At 38.1% G+C, this 24,453-nt stretch overlaps 1 protein-coding gene across 3 annotated transcripts in view; it reads right to left on the minus strand.

Moving 5' to 3' along the window:
• The window catches only part of slc36a1 (solute carrier family 36 member 1), a 39,090-nt gene that overhangs the window by 14,114 nt on the left and 523 nt on the right, over nt 1-24,453 (minus strand). The window contains exons 2-11 of one of the 3 annotated variants that reach the window (XM_067517948.1): nt 21,917-22,038; nt 17,851-17,965; nt 17,316-17,406; nt 16,270-16,358; nt 14,348-14,437; nt 13,750-13,834; nt 12,307-12,534; nt 9,725-9,823; nt 8,517-8,683; nt 6,166-6,335 (exon numbers count right to left, since the gene is read on the minus strand). In XM_067517948.1, the coding sequence (XP_067374049.1) occupies nt 6,166-6,335; nt 8,517-8,683; nt 9,725-9,823; nt 12,307-12,534; nt 13,750-13,834; nt 14,348-14,437; nt 16,270-16,358; nt 17,316-17,406; nt 17,851-17,965; nt 21,917-21,953 (1,171 nt within the window). In that variant the 5' untranslated portion in view covers nt 21,954-22,038. Of the gene's footprint in view, nt 1-6,165; nt 6,336-8,516; nt 8,684-9,724; nt 9,824-12,306; nt 12,535-13,749; nt 13,835-14,347; nt 14,438-16,269; nt 16,359-17,315; nt 17,407-17,850; nt 17,966-19,633; nt 19,760-21,916; nt 22,039-24,453 lie in introns of those variants that run through there. The other 2 variants (XM_067517949.1, XM_067517950.1) reach the window with 2 other exon arrangements.

Raw genomic sequence — 24,453 nt, forward strand, 5'->3', positions numbered from 1 at the left:
CTCGTGTCCTCTCGTGTTCCCATCAACAGCTTCACGACACACGCTAGCTGCTCAGCTCAAGCCTGTGGCAATGTGACTCAGAGAAAGGAAGCACTTTAAAAGCCGAAATGAAATGACCAGTGCAGCAAATATAGCTTCAGTACAGACAGGCACAAAACACTGATTGTGTTCCATGGCTAATTTCATAGCATGTACGATATGTGCGAATATGATTAAGAGCATTTTCCCCATTTGAAGTCCCATTTTTGTGTGATTACAGCATCTTTTAAAAATTATTCTGATAGCATATAGTTTTGTTTGTAGAACAATTATATAATGGCAGACAAAATTGGTGCAGGCTGTGTTGTTGGCAACTCATTCATCTTTGTCCTCAGTTCAGAACTGAGGGGCAAAGAAGAAAAGTGAGGCAGAGTGCAGTTGGGAATTGCTGTCTGACACAGTGTCACTTCTATCCCTGAAAGTTGTCAGCCAAAAGTTTTTGAAATAATACACTTAGAGGCTTTAACAATAAATCAAATGAAGATGTAATGGTGTTGTTAGAACCAGGATAGCTAATTATATTGCTTTTAGTCAAGCACATTTTCAAGCACAGACATCTGTTTGTGAGAGAAAAGATCCTAAAAAAGAGACAAATTAGTGAGAAGCTCTTGAAAGAAGCGGAGGAGAAGAGTATGTGATAGCTTTATATCTTTCACATAGCACCAAAGTCTCAAGTAAGTGAATGCTGATGGTAGGCTGTATTTGCCATATTAACATTCCGAAGTATAATACGTCCCATGTGAATCCTTTTCGGGTCGTTGTAAAGTTCTGCCATTTTCCAAAATGTATCTTAATGTCGAGGTGAGAGGTGAGATGAAATCCTCCAGTGACACAGACTGTTGTGGTGCAGAGGTATTTGTTTCCAAAAGCATTTCAGCCCTTTTGACCTATTGGAGAAGAGCAACAATGTCTGCAAGAGTAGTAGGTTTATTTCGATTAATGAAACTTATAGGGGTAGTCGTAGTTTGGTAAGCATAGCAAAGTGTAAAGAACAACGAGTGTTGCAAAGCTGTATCAGAGCAGGTAGAACAGAGATCATTTGGAAAGTTCATGGTATCATGCTTGCAGAATTATAAATTCTATTTATAAATATAAATAGAATATAAAAAAAACAGCCACTATGGCTCAAGAATTACAAGATGCCACTTCACCAAAAGGTTTAGAATTACCTTTGCATTTACCCCCCACTCCCTAAAAAACCCGCACACAACAGTAATGGCACTAGTAAGCTCATCCAACCTCAGCCTGCCTAATTAGAACAGAGTGCTGACTTCAAAAGAAATCTCCCAACATTGAAATAAACTGACCTTTAGAGTGGGGGAAAGTGGAGCGTTTGCACAGGGCTTTCCTCTCTTTTAACTCTTATCCAACTGATCAAGCTCAGACTGAAGCAAATACAACTGAAAGATGAGAGTTTGTCGCAGCAACTGCAAAAACTGAATCATGAGACGGATTATATTTAAACATCAGTCAGTACTGCACTGTGACATTTGAAAGCCATTTCGACACTGTATTTTCCCACGAATACGATCCATTCCACTGCCATATCGAGTGAAAACAACTGAAAATCTTAAACACATTCACAGATAGTGTTTTTTTTTTTTTTTTAAATTGAAGGTAACTTCACAGAAGATGAAGCATCCTTGAGGTGAAAGCTCCACTACTCTCATAAACACAGACATAAGTGTCTGCAGAGATTTCTGTGTCTATGTGATGACAATTTTAATACGAACCCTTTTTTTTTTTTTACTGCAACATTTAAAAACTATCCAAACATATGCACCTACACTTATTCTGTGAAAGGTTTTTTTTCTTTGTAATTTGTATTGTAATGCCCACTCAGATGCCCTTGCAGCAAAGACCAAGAGAAGCAAACTCGCATCCCTAGACTAAAGCAGCAGTACTGGGTAACAAAGGCAAAAGCTTCTCCCACTGGATGGGCAGGAACCGTCATCTGCTCTCAATTCAAAGACTAAGACTCTCAAAGGGATTCTCTTCAAGGTTTACTTTATACATATACAAAGATGCACTGCTTCAATCACATCTTGTATGCTGATTGAAAACCCAAAGCAATCTCCAACCCGTGGATATGCACGTAGGGGCAACAGGATTCCTTCTCCAATCCCATCCCTCCCATGCATCAGTTGGATCCCACTGGAAGTCAGTCTTTTCTTGTTGCTACCCCATCTCCACATTCACAACACACATTCCAATCAGCACCTATGAAACCACAGGCTTCTTTGCAAATGATCTTGCAGATGTGAAGTAGCACATGTATGCAGTTAGCCATTCACTTTTATTGGCTTAGCTAGAAAATGCATGCGTCGAATCCCACACTGTGTGGCCAATGGCATCTGCATAGTTCTCTATATGCTCCAATCACAGCCAGTAAAGGAAATGAAGATCCTGGGGCCAAACAAATGTAGTTCTGTAACTCCAATGACAGCACTGGGATTTTAGGTTAAAGTCTATAGGTAGTGAAGTAAGGTCGAATGGAACTTTTACATTTCCTCACGTATAGAGAATGTGAGGTTGATGTCACAGTGTGTTAGCTGTTGGGGGATGCAGGTGCCGTCTTATGAGATTTTTTCCCCCCTCATTTTTTCATCCCTTTGTGTTGGAAGGTTGAAGGCTGTGTGCTGACTTTCTGTGGTGATTCTGAGAAGTGTCATGACAGTATGTCAGTGCTTCCATCAGTGGGTTTCTGGCCATGAAGCATAATAGGCTGTTTAAATAGTTTACATTTAAAATACGTGCTATTGTAATTTAACCAATGTTTTGTAATCAGCTGTTGCTCTGTACACCAGTAGTTTCTTTCTTAATCGGGAAATTGCAAATTACTGTATTAACTTTGCCCAATGTTTGTTTAATGTCGTCGCCCTGTAACATCACATACAAACCAAGAATCCTCATTTCGAAAAACAGACATATAGGCATGAAGAAACACCTGCATGTACCACCACTTTTGCTCCCTAAAACATTTGGGTCACTGACACAAAAAAGCGCCATGTTCTATGTTGTTTGACATACGCGGGTATAAATCAAAAAGCTGAAATTTAGACTGTTTAACTTTTAATCTTAAATGCAAATTTATTCAAAATCTAATGAATTCCCCTTATTGTTCCTCCACAATAAGAATGACAAAGCTTAAATCTTGTTGAGAGAAAGATGTTCACAACAAGAATAAGAATTACTATTATAAAATATTCAGTCAAACCTTTACAGGACTTTACAAGTCCCTAAAGTTTTGCATAGTACTGCACATCTTCAGCAAAAAGCAGAGATGCAATCCCGTGGAAATCTCAAACGCAGCGCTTGTCTTAGCATCTTCACACTGAGTCACATCAATCTGATGAGGGAGGCACGTGACATCAGCAAAGGTAAAAGATCAACAGCCCAGGCTTGATGAGAATCAATAGCAATTGGAAGCGTATTGCTGCTACATATAGCCCACCAGAGGTATAACAGGAAAGTGTTAAGTGCTGCCTGAAAATACGGGAGGGGGGAGAACAGCCAGGGTGGGTGGATGTTAAAAAGACACGTGGCTGTTAAGCCACTGGGTTTCACTTCCATTCACGTGAGAGGCCGGGGAGCAAGAATCAAGTGTCACATTAAAGACTGAAGATTAAGGCACAAATAAACAGTGTCTCCTTCCAGCTAATTGTTGTTTCTATGAGAGCAGCAGTCCCGTCTACACCTTCATAGTAGTTCCTGAACCATTAGGTTAAGTCTGCAGGGTTGATGTTTAGTGAATCTGTCCAACATGCTTCTCAACCACACCACAGTGACTGCTTCATTTACAATATGAGAAAGTACTGGTTGCCATTAGTATTGATTTTAGGACAGGCAATAACCAGGAGATGTTAATTAGTTCAAAATTACTGCTTTGGAAAGCTTTGTCCAGGTTCCTAGGGGGTCTAAATAGAAACAACAACAACTGTGTGTGAAAAATTCAATGATCATCAGCTTTGGTGTTTTGCAAACTCACGGTGCTCCTACAGATCACAGGATGTGGTGTAGCATCAGAAGCCTGAGCGTGTGCACGGATCACAACATGTTGGAGGCTACCACAGACAAAACATTTTTCAGTTTTTTCATTGACCTTGAAATGTTGGGCGTTCCGCCACGTGGGTTTGAACATGATAACTCAATTCTTTATTTACGTCAGTCTTTTGTTTTTTATTTTTTATTGTTAGCTAAAAAGATTGAGAAAAAAATAAAAGCTCGTCAGGGGATTGGTTTGGCTGTTAACCTTCCAGGCATTTTACCACTTGAAACTGGATCCAAGAAACTCAGAACCGGTCCCTAACTAATGGAAGGATAACTAACCCTTAGACACTTAAAAAAGCAGTTAAGTTTAAGGTCCTAGTTTAGGTCCTGTGGCTCAATTGTATTTGGAGCTACTATAATAAATATAATTAGTTGCAGAGACCCAGTACATGAATCTCAATAATTGGCTGGATTCCGCCTACCTTTAATAAATGCTAAATTGCAGTTAAAGTAAAGGGGATGAAGCAAAACTTGTTTTAAGTTTTGGTCAGTCAAGTCATTCAAATCAGTTAGAATGAGGCATTGAAACGTGCAAACAATTTAGCAGCAAAGAGACCGACATACTGGAGACCAAATCATTTATAGTTTCCAGAGGCCCGATCCCAAGTGCTCCAAATCTGGCAGGGCTTTCCAATCAAGCAGACCACCTAGAAAGAAAGCACACACACGTGCAAACACAGACACACCTACACCGACTCGACAGGGGCAGTCACGCTGAGGAAATCCATTTAAAGTGTTATGACAGAAGGAATGGCATCTTTCAGCAAACGTTCTTGGGAATTTACTTGCTAATCAAAGATTCGAAATGGGAACATAGTACATCTCTATTCTTTTACAACTATTATTGTTGTACCTTTGAAATATGGTGCTGAACTGAACTTTACTGTAATAATACAAATATGATAATACAAAGTGCAAAAGAGGTGGGTGATCACGTTTCAAGCTACAGAACGGAGAAGCCAGGGTGATCTCTGGAGATAGGACGTATGGTCTCTGAAGGAAACCATTTTTTTTATGGCTCTATTCCTTTCCAACAGCTGTTTAAAATAAACAAACAAACAAATAACAAAACAAACAAACAAACCAACCAGCTCATTGTTCATTTGGCTCATGTTTTCTTTAGGGGGCTGTGGTTATTGGAATAATCACAAAAGGTGGTTAACAGCACTAAATTACTAAAATGCCAGACCCAATATCAGTATTCAGTAAGTTACATGCATCCAGTTATAGTCTCATGGGTTTGTCTGACCGCAGGCGCGCGCGCACACACACACACACACACACACACACACACACACACACACACACACACACCTGCAGAGCAAAGAAGCCGCAGACAAGCAGGTAGGAGAAAAGTAGCCTTTAATCGCATTCACACAAGATCCTTGATGTGGCTATTAAGAACGTAACCGCTTTCAAACATTAGGAAAATAAGGTTTTATACTTTTGATCTACTGATTTCGTGCAGCCCTCACTTGCTGAGCAACTAAATGATGCATTAGGTACAGCAACAGACAAATCATACTGCCTTTAAAGAAACTGAGAGGACAATGTTCTAAGTGGCTGATTCTCATTGTCCACGTGAAGGGGAGTGGATGAAAGTCAGGCAGTGACATTTGGCCAGAACATCAAAAAGAATAGCTCAGAAGTAGCACTCTGATTCCTTTATTCTTATCCAGTCTTCAAAAGAGCCAGATCATTGTTGACCATCCCTTCACTAGTGATTTCAGTCTTTTCTGCACCTATGCACACTGACAAAACTGACTGCAATTTAATGTATTTCAGTTCAGCAAAGGTTCCTCTGTAAAAACACAAGTGTAAGAGCAGGTAGGTTTTTGCTTCTTCTGTCATTTCTCCATTAATTTCTAAATTCTATGAGCATCTGTTGACATTTTTCTAAGCAAGTTAAGAACTTGTGAAAAGTTTAAAAAAAGTTTAAAGTAGTTCTTAAAGGCCCCAAAAGAAAGTTCAAATTATTAATCTGCAAGGGCATTCTTTTATCTTTTACTGCATCCAGACATAATGTGTACAACTGAACTGTACCATGCACAACCTTGATGAAAGACTTATACTCACAGGTGAAGATAACCAAGACGGTGCGAAGCAGCAGGTCGACAGTTGTCGCCCACCTCTCTGTCACGCGAGCCAGGGCTGGTGGTATAAGAATCTCCGCTGGAACGTAGAACTGCAGAGCGAAGGTAATGAAAATACCAAAGCAGTACAGCAGCTTCACAGACTGGTACATCCTGGAAAGTGATTGAGAAGGAAGAAATTGATGTGAACAGACTGAACGAATGAAAAGTGGTGTTACAAAAAAAAAAAAGTTACAGCAAATAAAAACCAACCATGTTGAGGTTTGTTCAGTGCACTCACATGCAGCTAATCCAAACTGTTTCCAACACAACACAAGCATCAGTGCAAGGCTGCACTTGTCACATTGAAGATCCATCAAAACATATTACAAACTGAACAGGAATCATTTGGTAATCATTGTAAAACAAACAGCAAACACTGACCGTCTTTTCCTCACTTGGGCTACAACAGCGATGTTAGTAATTACAGTCTTTAAAATTTCAAACTCATTGAACAGGCAATCTATTCCACTAATTAGCAGCATCAGCATGAGGACGCATTTCAAAAGTTTTGTGTCTCTTACATGTGTGAGGATAGTAACAAGTAACGAGCAAATAAATGCAATCTCCATATTTGCTTTCAATAACTTTATTAGAAAAGAAAATTACAGATAGAATAAAACAAGTCATGCCTGGGCCTTTTCCATCATTGGGATGAAAATATCAGCCAACCGAATCAGATGACATTTGTCTATAACGTCAGATTGCTCTCTGCAAGAGAAGATTCATATTCTAACCTACATTACTTGTGTAATTCCCAGAGATCTGTTATCAGCTCCCTGTTTGTATGTCTGCAGAGAAGACACTGCTTAATAACCAAAAGTAATATGTTTCCACATCCATAATATATCCAGTTTACAGTCTCACAAATAATGCTGATTATATCTTTGCTGGGTTATAAAATATGTTACATTTGCATTTCTGAACACACAGGACAGCGAAACGCTTGCCTGGTAAAAATCCCTAGGTGCAAAGAAAGTGTTTTTTTTTTTTATTTTAATTTAAATACATTTTGAAATAAGGAGTGAGCATAGGCTGTGACAACCTTAAAGAAAACCATATCTACAGAAACTCGTCCTTCGTCCGTAACCAACTGTGCTAATGGATCTGGTGGCAAAAGACAGAGCTGCTGTGCCCCAATGAATTCAGGAATTACACACAGAGTTAGAGTTTGCTTACATGTTTTGTCCATAGCATCAATGACAGAGCCCATTGAAAATCGAACTGAAATGACAAACTCCAGGTGGCCACTAGGTGGCAGAGGAATACTAGCCACCACTTTGTCATCTGCTTCCAAATTCAACAGTTGCTACTGCAATGCTTTTGATGGCTGAGTAATGGTTAGAAAAACGTAAATACAAATATGTATATTTTAATGCACAATTATATAATTAGACTTCAATTAACAAAAATGTGTCAATGTGTACCTGTAGAGCGTTCCATATTTAGGCCTGTGCCAAATTGTATTGTATCTTTTTAATTTCATCAGTAAGGGGCAGTAACAAGGGCAATATCAGTGATCACCAATGCCGAATGCTCAATGAGATGAGAAAAAACCAGCAGCAGTGCTTCTCGATCCTGGTCTTCACGAACCCCCTTTTTTTGTCCACATGTGGATATTATTTTACGCCAGACGCCCTTCCTGACGCAACCCTCCCCTAATTTCTATTGGGCTTGGGACTGGAACCGCACAGCTGGGGATGAGGACGGGCTGTTGGGGGTTCAGTGTCTTGCTAAGGGACACTTTGACATGTGGTCGGTATGGGCGGAGCACAAACCTCCGACCCTATGGTGGGTAGAAAGCAACTCTACCAACTGGGCCACTGTCACCCCCCATCTTCAAGGACCCCTGCTCTGTTCCCCCCCCCCCCCCCCCCAACTATCAAGGCACTTCTAATTATTGATTATGTCGATCAAGTGTGTTTAGTCAATAAGAAGCTGGAAGATACAGGTTCAATTTGTCTTCCCCCTCTTTACCTTGGTATCTTCCAGTTTTTGACTGAAGTAGTAGTAGGAATCCTTAAGGACCAGGATTGAGAAGCACTGGTTTAAAAGAATCATTGGAGCTTCTAAACGTCTGTGGTCAAGTCTACTTTACATGCATTATGGTATATCTAGAAGGGACTTCATACCGGATGCTGATATCGACATATCTATTTAATAAAACACTTCAACTAGCTGAATAAAAAAAAATAAAAATTCTGAATAAAAAGAACATACAGTTCAAAGATAAATCCTGCTGACTGGGGACTCAAACACCAAAAATCCAATCCAGGAAACGTGCTGTAAACTTACCAACAGTTTGGGAGGTTGAGAGTAATGCTTGCTCCTATGTGCTCCCCAAAGCACAGGTATCCTATGGTACCAAGGCTGATGTATAGGAAAGTTACAATGCCCATCCCCAAAAAAAGAACCAGGGTGAAGGTCTGAGGCCTCTGCATCTTGTTCTCTAATGGAAGGACCTGCTCAACCGCAGAAACAAAAGTAGACAATAGGACTGTTAAAAGGACAATGGACATGCGACATGGACAGCTTTAGAAGTCAACAGTCCAAAGGAAAATGTCACTTCCTCTGAGGCTGGAATGTCTTAATTTTAGCTTATGGGCATTAAAATGAGTACTCAATTTGTGATGATATTTAGCAAAAGATCTCCTGCACTGCACTCAAGCCTAATCTTCTCTCCAGCACACTGGGTGATGTTAACTGAATACCAATAACACATTTGCTTCGGTTATCTGTCCAGTGCATATTAAAGCAGTGGGTGATTAAAAAAGGACAACACACTGACATGTAGACATTGTAGTAAGTACTGTCCTATGGATTTGAATGCTTGAGTGCTCACTTCATTTTTTTTTAAACCAAGCTTTGATAAAAACAAGCCTGATCATATATGAAGATTAGTCCCAACATTAAAACTTGTCTTTGTAACAAACTTATTAAAAACAAGGCTCAGCAAGGCTACTCTGAGCCAGCTGCAGCTACAAAGCCTCAACATAATATGATACATACTGTGTACAGAGGTGGCAGAAGTACACAAACTGAAGTACCACTTCAAAACATTTACTTTACTAAGTAGATTATCTACAATTTAGTACGAAAGTAAACATGTTTAACTATGAAAACTATTTTAAACAATACTGATTGCAGTGCTTATTGAATTGATACACGCTACTGAACACTTTGGAAGACGTGACTATTAAAAATGTTATAAATTGACTTCATAGCTCTAAATTTCAAACATGATGAATAGGGTGATATGCTTCACATAACAGTCAAGGACTCTAACCACAATTAAACAGGTTATGTTTTATTCTGCCTTATGCCCTGAGTTTATACTAAACACATCCCAGCAAACTTATGGTTTGCACTAAGAAACGGAAGAAATTAAACAACGTGACAAATCCAGTCAATGTTTATGGATAAACATTTGCTGTAAGACCAGGTACAAACTGAGTTTAACCATTTAGGTTATAATGTGTGTTCTTGATCAGTCAGAAACGTACCACTCCAATTCCTTCGAATGCAAAGATAGCCGTCCCGAAGAACAGAGGGTAGTCTTTAGCTCTTCCAACTTTTGGTAGGTTGATAGGATATGTAATGTGCTGGAGGGGGTAAAAAGTTGAAAAAAATATTTACTTTTCACATCATCTTATTTTATATTACAGCCCAAGCGTGAGTTGACTGCTCAACTTCCATTGGCTGTTATTTATGAATAGCAGTATACAGTTTCACATCTAGTCATATCAAATTTAAATCCGGTGGTGTCCTGATTGTGTATTATACAGTTGAAACAAGATGTTTGCATACACTGTTTAAAAAGACACAACTATGTAAGTCGAAACATACATAATACCGCTTGATAAAATGTGATTACAAGACAAAGTAATCTCCTGAAACAAACTGGATAACCCCTTGGTGCCATGGAAAAGGTAATGTGCAGGTCCAATCCACAGTTGCAGGAAGAATTGGACATGATTGCTGCAGAAGGAGGTTCAACCAGTTATTAGATGGTTGGGTTCACTTACTCTTCAGCCTCACTGTGAATGTGTTATGAGTGACTTCAACAAAGACATACATGTTTTGTTTTGTGTTTGTCTATACTTGTGATTGAGATGAAGTCTGGATCAAAATTTATTACCACTTAATTCTGAAAATCAGGATTTGACTATTTTTTTCTTGTCATTTCACTTCGTAGCCTTTATGCTCCAGTTTTCCTCAAATTCATTTCTCATATGATATATAAGCCACAGAAACACCTTATGGGCCACATATATCTCTTAGTGCGGAATTTTTGTAAAGTCTGAATCTTTGATGCAAGAAATTGCTTTTTTAAAGACATGGCCGTTACTCAGGGAACAGGGCCGCTATTTATCTGTAAAGAGCAGAAGCTGCATGATGAAATACTCTGGAAAGCAGGTAATCTGGAGCCTGTGTCACCTCCAGTCGTCCTGTTATCCATAACAACCCCAAAAAGCAATCAGCTGGGTAGAAACAGAGAGGCAGAGTGTAAAGGCCAGACAGAAAAGTGAGAGATTAAGCTGGCTGGCTAAAAACTTTATTGAAAATAAATAAATAAAATTAGATTACTGCTTCAAATGCAATAAAAAACAAACACACAGTAACAAATTACTACCTATTGTTTTGCACTACTATTACTGTGATAGCCAGGCTGATCTGCAGACAGTTTAAAGATCTCATTACACAGCTAATCGTTTTCTCTTTATCTCAGCTATATATTGATAGATTTATTTTCCCGCCTAAATGTTCAAATTTGAAAAGGAACATAGAAAACACGACTGAAAGTGAACAGACCCATGTCGTAATAATCGGTGGGACAGTGGCTGCATGGATGTGCACAATAAGGTCAGTGTGCCTGACTTTATGATTGTGACCTGTTTAATTAGGGTCACACAGATTCTTTTAATCTGGGCTATATTGTAAAGATGTATAAATATTGAAAGGTGAGGCTAGAAAAGGGCAGCAAATATGGGTAATGATCATATACTCAGAAGTAAAAAAAAAACCCAACAACTTATCTTATAAGAATTCAATTCATTATTCATAAAGGGGAAGATTCTGCTGAATAAACCTAACTTTTGCAATTGTTAACTGGGCTTCACATGTGAGCATTTTCATGACAATGACTCAAATCAGGAAAATGATCACTGTCAGCACAGCTCTGTTGGTGTGTATGCAAATCTAATAAATCGAAGCATTTTAACTGATGTGAAAGATGGTATTTATATATCTTTTGTATTGGAAGTGTTAAACACTAATGCAATTCAGCACTTAAACATTGTTATGAATCATCATTAGCAGCTTAATAAAGTCCTTTTTTTGACCTAGGAAGTGTGTAAATTACATTTGGTACACTGGACTGGATTGTGTTCAGGTATTTTCATTTTTTTCCTCCAATTAAAAAAAACATAAGGGGGCAGATTTTAAAAAATAGTGATAGGGTTACACTGGACTGCACTAACTATCTTCAATAAAAATATCTACAACTGAACATTTAAGGCATCATAAAAGTTTACTGTTGAGTATGACACAAGTGACTGTATAAATACTGTTCAGGAATCATGGACAGATTATGAAATCGGTAACCTGTGCGCAGACAGGGGAGATGCCCCCAACACTTTTGGTTTGTTGAGTCTGTTTGCGTTAATTTTACATTTGTTTCTAGAATTTATTTCATTGTTTTTTTAAGTCCTTTGCATATTTTTTTTAATGGTTGTTCTGCACCTCTTCGTGTTAATCTTTCATCTTTTAACTGATATCTTTCCAAAAATAAATATGTAAATTAACTTCAGAGGCTTTGTCCCAGGGGCCCCTGAACTCTCAGGGTTCTAGGCCTGTGGAAGCCCATTCAGTAATCCATCCATGAGAGGAATCACTAATAAAGTTACCACTGTGTAAAGTCAATGTTTAATATTAAACAATAATGTATTACTTTTAACATATGCAGTACTGTACGTATAATAATTTTCTGATCTTATTTGGTTGCCAAGTGTGGAGAATGTAAGTCATTGAATAAAAATTAAGTGAGGCAGATCACAAAAAGATGAGACATAAATACAGTGTTTACCGTGAGTGAGTAGATGTAGATGAGAACTAAGCTGGTGGTCATGACCAGGTTTGCCACCAGAGAGAGGGGAGCCAGGTACCTCAGATTGCGGACGAACACCAGCAGGATCAGGAAAGGCAGGAAACAGAGCATGTAGAGACGGGAGTTAAAGCTCGGTACCAGGATCTGGGTCTGGTTGGTGTAGTTCATCTGGCAGTTGAAGGTGGTGGCATTGGCTGCTTCTACCACCTGGTAAAGTCAGATGGCAGGAGAACAGAGAAATCGATCAGAGGCAAGGAAAGAAAAGGACTGTGCATAAAGATAATCTGATGGAGGAACAAAGGTAGGTTTGTGGGATTTGGGGGGAATCCTGTTGCATCAAAGAGGTTTGAAACAATCTTCTGGGTTTTTTGTTTTTTTTTCTCAGTATCAAGTCATTGAATAGTCATCTTTTAGACACCAAAGAAAATCTCTTAACACCCATTTTATCTGACAACACAAACAATTTAGTATAATCTTTAATTACATAAACATTAAGTAGAAAAAGGAAATAATTGGTAGTAATGTTAATCGGATTATGAAAGTGGGCATAAATCAATTTTACTTTTACTTAGGAACACTAATTAGTTCACAACATATTGTAATGTTTGGTTTGGAAAAAAGGGCAAAATGATGCTTAAAGTGGCAATAATGATTGCTCCAATGAAATGTAGTCAGTTCTGCATGATGAGGTAGCTGATCAAAGGAGACCACCATAGCAGACAGACACCATCATCTGGTGGTCAGAAACTGTACTACAGTACAAGTCTATTTAAAACCATATGATAAAGTCAGATGTAAACAACTATATGCAATCCATAAAGGTTTTTTTTTAAACGAGGTTACATTTACAGAATCTAAGGTTCATTGCCTTTGATCCAAGACAACAAAAATGAACAAAAGTAAAAAATAAACTCAAAACCAGTGTGACTGTGTCTAACAAAATTATACATTTAATGAAATGGATTCAATAGAAACTGTTTTATTATACAAAAATTTGTCCAAGTCCTCTGAAGCTGTATCAGAGTTTGTTACGGGTTTCACAAAAGGTGCAAGATTCAGTTCTAGTGGTAGCTGTGCATACGGCTACATGTAAAACAATTGTGGGATTATTTGGGATTATTTTAATGTGCTGTGTTAAAACTGATGCATGTTAACCTTCTGCCCCTGATGGAATTGATGTTAAATACCTCTTTCATGTTTGTGGAAACTACCATAGAAACTAAATAACCTTCATGTAACTGAGTTAAGGCCATAAGTCTTAAGAGGAAACAGTAACTTAATTGTGATGCTGACACAGTAAATAGTCTGACAACGTGGTTTTGACAGCATGTGTGAATGTGAAGCTGAAACATTTGTGTTTGAATACGTTTTTTTTTTTTTATTATTCAAAGTGCAGGAAAACCATGTGAGTGTGATCATAACCTGCTTGACATTGTCACTAAGAAAGACAAAGTAGACACAGCAGAAGCCCAGCTGGGTGATGATGAGAAACAAGTTCACCGTCCGTCTGAGACAGAGAGAGACGAGAAAAGAGGTCAGACAAAAGGGTAAAAATGTTTCCACAATAAATGAGAATGAACTACTACAAAGTACATGGACAATGCTTTTTAATAAGGAATTACTGACATATTTTGCGAAACATCCTTTAATAGCTTTAGAGCCTGATAGGTTTATTTTCATTTATTCCCACTTATTTTTCCATCTTTAGATATATTAAAGTGAGTGGCCTTAAACTCACCTCTTTCTGGCACTAGCCTATTATAAATCATGTCTTCTGACTCTTGGCTAGAAAGCCATTTAAAAATAACAAAAACCAAAAAAAACACGTAATCTTAACAGTTTCTTTAATTTGATCATGCTTCATTATACAGGCCTGTACATTTCTGAATCATTGTACAAGACTTTATAGAATTGAAACACTCTTCAAACCCTGATGAGGACACACTGAACATTAGAAATGTCTGCTAAATACCTACTGACAGACCAAATTAAAAAACAAACAGGTAAACCCATGTCTTACTTTCCCCACTGCGAATGCCTCCTCAGCCATGGGACAGTTTCCATCCCGTACTGCATTGCCTCGCCGTATGTCAGGGATTGTCTGTTCATACTAGATAAGACACATACATCTTTTATTGCCACTGAATTTGTCTGTTTGGAACTGAGCTATCATAGAAACACAATTTTATTAGGAATTAGATATCAGATGCATCCATCCATCCATTTATTATGTGTAACAGCTCATCCTGTTCAAGCACATGGGGGGGGTGAAGCCCATCCCAGCTGTCATTTAGCAAGAGGTGGGCCACTCCATGGACAGGTCTCCAGTCTATCCCAGGGCCAACACAGAAAGACATGGGGAGACAACCTATCACGCTCCCATTCACACCTAGAGTCACTAATTACTGTGGGAGGAAACTGGAGGACTCTGAAAAAACCCACGCAAGCACAGGGAGAAGAGAGAAAGGCCACAGTGTGAGATTACAAAACAATGAGTGAAATATATGAAGAATAAAACAGTTCAATAGCACTAATAAGTACAACTGAGGCTGTGGAAGAAACAATAAAAACTAATAAAAAGCAGGGGTGTAAGTGAATTGTTTTTCCTAATTTATATGAGAATGCATTCGTTATTTGTGGTTCCCTCATGACGAAATGAACAAGAGGAAGTGAAGACTCTGACTCTGCACAAACAAAACCTCAGAAACAGGAACAGCAGCATTTAATCCTACCATGATTATTTCTTTTCTGCATTTCTTGTACTGATGTGTGACTTTTTTTTGTTCGGGAGCCATTTCTGACTCTGGCCTGCAACAGGAACTGTTCATTCACACATGATCTGATTAATCGTCTTTACTGTGGCTGGGCAGGGCTGGAGAAAATCCTCACACATGAGCCGACGGAAAGAGGGAGGCACCATGGTCGGGCAGGTTAACTGTCAGAAGCAGTACGCTCATAAAGTGGTTATGACACGCTTATTACCTCAGTTATCACACGGTAGCAGTAAAACAGATGACAGATGATAGACTGATTTCTGGTCTCACTGGTTTGGTTACATAATTATGTGCTTCACTGGACTACATCTGATGATTGCTCTTCAGTTGCCTTGTGTCTGTTCAGCAAAGTAGATGACAGCCTCAGTGTGTACACTCAAAACTTACTACACAGTAGAAAAGGGTGGCGTGACAGTCATATGCTGTAGATTGTAATGTGTCAGCCAGCAGCATACAAAGCCAAGCTGGGGTTTTAGAGCTCATATTATCGTGTTATTTGGTAGAAACAAGCGACAGTGCACCTCCTGTCATCTTTAAGCTGTTTTTTAAAAACAAAACAATTGCAGCTGCATCTACAGAAAAAGAAAAGTGATGTTAACAATAACAGTTAACATGAGAAATTTTTTACGGTTCACATACCCTTTGGATATCTCTTGTTAAAGTACAGGCAATGCTTTTACTCCATGGCAAAGTGCATTTAATCAAGTATTATAATTAATAAGTATAAGTTTAAGGATTTCTTCTCACAGTGGGAATTGGGAGAAAAATGGGTTCAAGTTTTACTACCCAACCCATGTACCTGAACTTGGATACACATGGACTTATCACTACATTAACCAGTTTGTCTAATTATACAATTCTTTTAAATAATACAGCATTATTTTTTCTCATCAATCTACATTCAGTGTCCCATGATGATATGTCTGTAAATGTATTAAAAATAAAAACCATTTAAGCCACAGCCATTCATAGTGACATAAAAGCGTACTCCAGATTAGTGTGTATGATGAAGTGTATGTGAAGTGGTAGGTAAATCAAAATCATAGCATTAACTGCCACTTCAGAGACCTTCAATGTTATGTCATTCAACTCCACTATACCTGCTGGAAGTAAATGAACATTACATAAATCCAGTACGGCCAATGTGATGAATTTGTTTGAAACTTACTTTGCACTGAGGTGGTGGGAACATTTCACCAGCAGCTTCATACAGTGCACTGCGATGATACCCATAACCAGTAGACTTAACGGTCCAATCTGTTAAGAAAAAGACAGAGACGGAGCAGAGAATGAGGACGTTGCAAAAGTTTTAATAAAATGTACTGTAATATTTCAATAAACATTACAAAAAAATAAACTTAAAAACACAATGCAGGTCTAAATAATTAAAGTAAATTGCATTCACTCCATTGTAAAAGTATATAAAGTGCAGAGAATGGTGAATGATATGTGACAGGAAAGTGTCTGGACCTAAACCAGACCTGTTTCAATTACATGTTATAAGTCGTAAACGCCTGCTTCCACAAGGTTACATTATATTCATGTACTTCTTTTCTTTGCCACTATTTTTTAAGAATCAACGCTATGAGTATAAACGTTAAATATGGAGATTAAATAAGAATAAAACTGAATAAAGAATAAAATTAAAAATCTGGTGTTCGCTTCATGTTAAAAGTAACCTGATATTACTATGGCCGTTGTGATAGTTGTGTTTTGTGCCAAAACTGGTGGGAGAAACTCTCTTTTTTGACAGTAATTCAGCCTCTTTTAAAAGTTAGTGGCCCAGGAAACTAATAAAAGCGTTTTTCTATCATGCAGAACACCCAGTGTATCTCATTACACTGATAGAATCAGTCTGTTCCTTGCAACATGTACATATTTACACATCACAACCACAGCTCTCTACTCTGACTTTTCACAGCTCTGGAAGTTAATGCTCCTGCAACATTCACTAACAGTAAGGAAAAAAGGAAAGGCTAAGGAAAAATGAACAGCTTCTGAAATTAAGAGCTACTCATACATTTACTTATTAATACAAGAAATATCTATTTATGACAGCCCCAGGACCATCACCACATAAGCATAACATCTGTACCATGTCATGAACATCTGACAGCAATTGGAGCAGAATCTAATTTTCTATTTACAGACACGGAAGTAGAAAATTAGTGATCAAGGTGGTGTGATCACGTGATAAAATCTCTGTGTACTTACTACCAGTCCTGCATTCTTGACAGCCAGAGGCAGCCCGAGCAGCCCTGTACCAATGTTCCCCTTCAAGAGGTGGATAAGAGTCTGAAAAAAACTGGAGGGGGGAAAACAAAAAACAAGCAGGTTTGTAGTATTAGTACATTTTCACTAGTACAAGGCCAGCTACATTTATATTACACATTGTAAGCATTTAAGCATATTCCAAAATACCAGCATCAGCAGTGAGGCAATTCTTGCGTACTGGCTGGCATTTTAGCGATTGATCATGTCTTTTTTTGGCCAAAAAAATAATGTTTTTTTTCCCCATTGAGAATCCTTGGAAAAGGAGCAGCAATAAAATGGTGAATACATTTTTCTAAGCATATATTTTAATCCCTATTCATGTGTTAGAGAGCGGAGGGGAGTAGGTCAACAGTGCGCAGACTTCACGTGGCCTAAAGCATGGAGGTATGAGGATCATCTGGGTCCAGGTTAAAGGCTAAAATCCTAAGTAGTTTTATCACCACATGTGTCACTTCCAGCTTGATATTAAACTTACGATGTTCCTGTTCGTTCTCCAATTCTCTCATAGTTACGCTGCGGTCTGGATGGTCCAGGAGGAGAGGGACACAGAGCGTCCATCTCTGATGGATTTTGGTCAGAAAACAAAGAACCTGTCGACAAATTACATATTATGGTGATCTCACAAATAACTAATGAATTATCCTACAGGAATTTATTAGTTAACAAGCTTCTACATGGCAAAAACACATTTGCATATCTTCCGAAAGCTCCATTGCATAGTCACATTACGTCGTTTTTGACAGAGCTTTGGATAATTGTGGCTTGCTCAGCTGCAAGCAACTGTGGCCCATCATTAAAGCCTGAAAAAGTAAAAGCCACTGATGACTGCAATTTTACACAATAGAACATAGCAGTGTTGCTGTGTTAAAGCCTCCCTGTTCAGATCCTACTAGTTTCTCTTTTTATTTCACTAGCAGAAAGTCATGTCCACAAGTAATGAAGCAACTCTGTAACTAAACTGCAACCAAATTAAGTATATTGTGACACTTTTAGCTATTTGGGAGAAGCAAAAACAAGAGTTTACATATTATGAACTTACATGATGATATGGTAAATTGCTAATCAAGCATCTGCCTATTTGCACATTCAACAGATCTGAAACAACATGATAAGTGATTCTGAGTCAGCTTGTCTCCAACTCCATCTGTCTGACCCTTGATGCTGGGAAAGTAGAGTATAGTGAGGTTTTATGCCTTTTTTTGCTGAGAGAAAACGTATAAAAATGTTTTTTTAAATCTTGCTCGCCACATCTGAATACAGTGCAGAAGAGAGCAGTAAGACAACACTGTAAAATTAGATGCTTTTTACGGTCATTGAAGGTTTTAATTCTTTAAAAGCCCCAAAAACTCCACTTCAAGCCCTCGGGTTATGTTAGTTTAGCTGAAACAGAGCTTTTATTGACTTCTCAGTATAGCATAGGCTTACAGTTTTTCACAATGACCTAATAAGATAAGAGAAATTCCTACAAAACAATTTCCTGTAAATCAGCTGACTGTAACATATCTGAGATATTTGTTTGGCTGTTTCATTTTGGATATCGAAAACAAGCAAACAAAAAACAACTTGTAAGCCCTGACAGTCTGAAGCCCTGCAGCTACACTCAGCTGGTGCTACCTGCTTATTGACATACGTTATGTCACTGCTTCAGGACACAGACTCAAGGATTTGTGGAGTTTTAGTCTCTTGTGACTGTTTTACAACCAGCAAGGACCTGTGAGGGCCAACTCATTATCATGGTGTGACCATAAAGCCCTGAGCACCTATTGACATGAAAACAGCTTTGACTCGCCTCATAACAAATATAGTCAGTGGTCATGTGCATTCTTTTACGCATTTAGGTTAAGTTGAAATTAAGTAGCATTTTTTTTGTCTGCAGTCTACAGTTAGCACATGTGTTCTGTAATTTATTTCCTGTGTTCTCCTTTGGGAAAAAAAAAGGGGAAACAAAAGCTGAGAATTGAACACCCTGGTAGCCATCTATGTCAAAAAGATCTTATATTGATACAGCCAGTCAGTCAATTAGATTAAGCAGTTCATTAATTTTCTATCACAGGCATAGCAGACAGTCAGACAGCAGCAAGTACACAACACAGGAGCCACAGACTCTCACCAAGAACTGCCATTAACTTTCTTGCTCAGGTCTCCTCCTTATCTTAAACACACTTGTCGTGTACCTTAGTTCACTGAATAAGCCACCAAAAAATAAAAAGCCAAGTACCTGCTTAACTGCAAAACAATAAAACAGCATGTAAAGATACCTGCAAACGTTGCTTGGGTCCGGATGCTGGTGTGCTTCTTAATGTTCAGTATCCCTAACTGCCTGTGATATGTAGCTAAAGCACAAGTGTGTTTACTTTGTCACACCCTCCCTACTGGCACTAACCTGCTATATGCTTTTAGACACACATGGGCACACCCATCCAGTCCCTAACCATTTCTAATCCTTTCTAGGATACACATTAACATTATTGTAGACTGTAAACATGCATGACCACATCTGATTTCAGTTTGAGTTTACACAGAAGTTCTGCATAATGTAAATATAGATGCTTCGTGGCATATGTTAAAGATTAACTAGAAAGGGCAATTTCCAAGGAAATTATGTCGGAGAGCTCTTAAGTCGCCCGGTAGAGGCCGACCGCTCAGAAGCTGCAGAGAGCGGAGGCTTTCGCACGTTCAAAGGCGCAAACGCTGAAGACGGATAAATACGAAGTAAAGGAGAAAAAAAGAAGATGACAGTAACAAGAAAAAAAAACTAAAGTCCAGGAAAAGTTGAATTCAGAAAAAAAAAGTAGATAAACAATGGAGGAAGTAAATAAGTAAAAAGTTGATTTAAACTGAAAAGAAGCAAAGTAAAAAGTTGCTATTAAAAGTGTAAAGAAATAGGAACAAGTAAAAAACTAACAAGTTGAAAGAACAAAAGTTAAAAGAAGAAGTAGAAAGAAACAAAGGAAAAGGTAAATATTCAAAGTTAAAAGAAACAAAGAAAGAAGCAAAGTAAAAAGTTGCTACTAAAAGTGTAAAGAAAAAAGGAAGGGAGCATTTTAATACTGAAAAAAGTTGAAAAGAGCCTTTAATTTGAAAGTGTGTTTCCTGTCTGTTTGTGTGTGTTTGGTGTGTCCACTGTAGGGAGACGTTAACACAAACTCATTTTAGCATTTAAATGCTAAAAAGTGGATAAAGTATGATGAAAGGCTTTTATTTTGAAAGGGTGTTTCCTGTCTGTGAAGGAGTGTGTGTGTGTGTGTGTGTGTGTGTGTGTGTGTGTGTGTGTGTGTGTGTGTGTGTGTGTGTGTGTGTGTGTGTGTGTGTGTGTGTGTGTGTGTGTGTGTGTGTGTGTGTGTGTGTGTGTGTGTGTGTCTCCACTGTGTATGTTGAGGGAGAAAAACTCCGGTAAAGTGTGTGGACACAGCTCTGAGGCTGATCACATGATCTCATGCAGCTATGTCTGTTACCATGACAATGACTGCTGCCTGCCTGCTGAGTCAACAGCCAAATGCAAAGAGAGGCTGTGAGCGTGCTGAGGCTTTGCCTCCCAAAATGTTCAAAATATGAAAAAGTATTAGTCCTATCAAAAAATTCAAAAACTGCGAGCGGCAAAAGGCTTCAACGAACACGGTGATGTACTTTTCAAACGGCCCCAGTTTGTGATTTCAGGATCTCTGTTATAATGGGCTCCAATGTTAGTTTCAGACGGCACTCTCTCTGCTTCTGGACTCTTACAGAAAGAACCGTAAGTCCTGTCACTATGACAGTTACATTTACTGAAAGAAGACAAAAATGCCCACCTTTTGACATATAGTTTGTTTATGTAGATTAAAGTTGACTGAAGAAATGAAGGAAAAGAAGGAAAAAAGTTGCTAAAAGTGGGAGCTGAAAGGTTAGAGTGCGTGTGATGTCACCCACTCTAGCTGCTCCAACATTCTGCAATACACACTAATGGAAAAGTTGAGAAAGCTCCAAAAGGTGGCAAAAACTGTGATTATTCAAAAAAGTAGAGAAGATACAAAGAAGCTGATCAATATAGAAAAACTTGAAAGGGACTAGACCCGTTTAAATGAAGTTTCTATGCCAAAGTATGACGATACAAGAAGCTGATCAATAGAGGCAAGTTGAGGGGAAGTTTGTAAGTGCCTTCCATTCATTTTCTATGGGAAGAAAAGTTGATAAAAAGTGAAATATAATAAAAAGTATAAAAGTTATTAATGAGAAAAGTGGGAGAGCTGTGTTCCAGTCTCCCACTAAATACAGTAAGTCATGACTAAATGCCACAGCATGGGAAAAATTTAACTTGTTGCTGTGAACTTCTACCCCACAAAAGACCAGCAGTGCCATCAAGGAGATTAAAAAGAAATTAAACCTGCTTTGATGATTCAGTGTTTACTCATCAAATGGAATTACAAATAATCCTACTGCAACTATGGAGCCTGTTTATCCTGTCCTGTTTCTGTGTTACATAATCTTTTTTTTTCTGAGATTATAATCTAGTAACTATGTGACAAGTCAAAAAGAAAAAAGAAAATAAGCCTTAATTTGACTACCTTCAGCACGGATGTCAACATCACTTGATGCCATCATGTTGAATCAGGTGGTTTTGTGTCTCTCCCAGACTGGCAGATTCTAATCCTGGGACGTCAGGGAGTCCAGCATTGACACCTTTCCACTACAAGAGAAAGAAAGTACTTCAGTGTAAATTTCAGCAGTAAAGAAAATGTGAGTTTTACCATGTTCTTGATGTTGCGTCTTTGAACCAGGCTGTTTTCTATGAACAATGACAATAAGTCATTTGAGTATAAATTTTTTTAAATGCTCCCATGATACTGTCACTTTCATTCAGTAGTGTATGAAAAACTGGCCCAAACAAAATATTCTACTTCACTGGTACCGATAATCCTGTCAACCCTGTGTTAGAATAGTTTACATTTGAAGTGTCCAACTGTCTCTAACTTTTCTGTCCATTTTTCCGTTTCAGCCAGGGTTTCTGGCTGCTGTGGATTCTGGATGTGCAGAACATACGTGGAGCTGGAGGCTCAGTAGTAGCTGCTACACTTTTTGGCCATTGGTAATTTTTTATGTAAACTTGTGTTTATGGGTCTTATTATTGCTTGTTCATTAATGTGCCTAAATCGTCCATATATAAATACAATTTAGGCTAAATATGATATTCGTCATATATACACACGTTAATGCATCCCAACAAGTAGTAAGTAAGATGACTGCGTCCAGTAAGTCCAGCGTACTCAACCGCAATCAGCATTTTAAGCAGAGACAAACCATGGTGCTCTGCAAATTGTTTGACTTCTTTTGCAGTTGAATTGCTAAATGTTGATTGCACCACTTCCCTTTGACTTGATGGAACAAGCTCTGGCTCTAATTAGATTGTAGACAGACTTTTTATTAGTCTATAAAACACAGAACAACAGTTAAGACTGGTCTTTATTTTGTTTGAGGAATAATAATGTCCTGCAGTGCATACTTTGTCATATTTATTAGTTTAAAGTAAAGAGGATTGAATAAAATATTGAAATATAATGATTGAGGAATTCAAATTTTATATTTTTGTAAGTTCATTGTTATATTTATTTAAAACTAAAAAAGGGCTTAATGGGAAAATAATCTAGAGATTAACCCAACAAGAAATGTTAGGTGCACCCTAAGAAAACAGAAAATTTCAGACCTTGCTGAAATTTTAAGGAACCAAAAGTAATTTCCATTGACGGTAACTTCTTTTCAAGTAAGCACAGTTCCTCTATCTTCTTCTCAAGGGCATTTAGTGAATAGTGATTTTAATGAGATTCATGCGTCACTGTAAATGATCATTTATTGCATGATCCATAGAAAAACAAAATAAGAATATTTTACAGAAAATGTGTCCTGTGTCCAAACATAATGAAAAACAGATATTGTTTTAAAATTAGTTCCTCTTGGGCATGAGTTGCTTTTAAGCACTGGTTCAGTGATCATGCTGAAAAAGAAGCATGGTGTCCACAACTGCTGCAAAGTAACAGGCCAAAGTGTCTGACTTAAGTAATTTTCACAATGTGCTGTGAACATGAGCAAGGACTAAAGAAATGATAATGGAAATACAAACATCAGTGTGCAATTTCACATCATCAGCTCAAAGACACAAAAGCATCCAGAAAGATGTGAATATGTGAGCTTCTTTCAACAATATAACAATTATTAATAGAAGAAACAATCACGAGGTAGTTCACAGGGCAAGGAGAGAAAGAAAAATAACATGCAGGCTCTTGAACAAAGGTCAAAATAGCACTTTTACTGAGATGGAATATAAAACCATCTATTAAACGTGGCAACTTATTACATTACTTTCTTTGCAGTTCTGTGTTATATTTTAATGACATCTTTTTCTTTGCTGTATCTCAGGCTTGTTGGTGTTGCAACTAATGGTTGTTTTCATTAGTCTCGATTATTCTTTGCCATTTACATTTTGTCCATTTGATAAACTACTTAAGAATAGCCTGTATAATTGTGCGATGCCTAAAAATAGCTTATTTTGACCCAAGATGAATCAAAATTCCAAAAGATTTTCAGTTTTTAATAAACAAAAAGAAGCGAATGGCATTTTTGACTGAAAACCGATTGATAGAATCAGGTCTAGTGTAATGTCAAACAGAGGGTCTATATTGAAAATCTATATGGTTCTTTCAATTCAAGTGACACAGAACTATGGTGTAAATAGAGACCTGTCCAATCGAGGTCTGAATGTCAATATTAATTATGACATTGACTTCAGGTGCCAGCAAACACACACACACACATGTTTTATCAGGGTGTGCCCAAACTAAATCCCACACACTGTGCAGACCGACATGATAAACCATGGGGCTAATCGATGGGGCCAACAAATTGCTAATCATTAGCAATTTGTTGACCAGGAGACGTGTGTCCATGTCACTGCCTCAATGGACGTGGCGATAAAAAGGCAGACGAACAGCACCGATGGGATCTGGCCAGGAAACTGTCCCACCAAATGAGCTTATTGGTGATTGTGCTCTGCCAGGAAAGCTGAGCACAAACTGTTTACTTGACATTTGTCTCCGATTAAGAAACACAA

Source organism: Channa argus, chromosome 10 (genome assembly GCF_033026475.1).
Source record: "Channa argus isolate prfri chromosome 10, Channa argus male v1.0, whole genome shotgun sequence".
NCBI classification, from domain to species: Eukaryota; Metazoa; Chordata; class Actinopteri; order Anabantiformes; family Channidae; genus Channa; species Channa argus.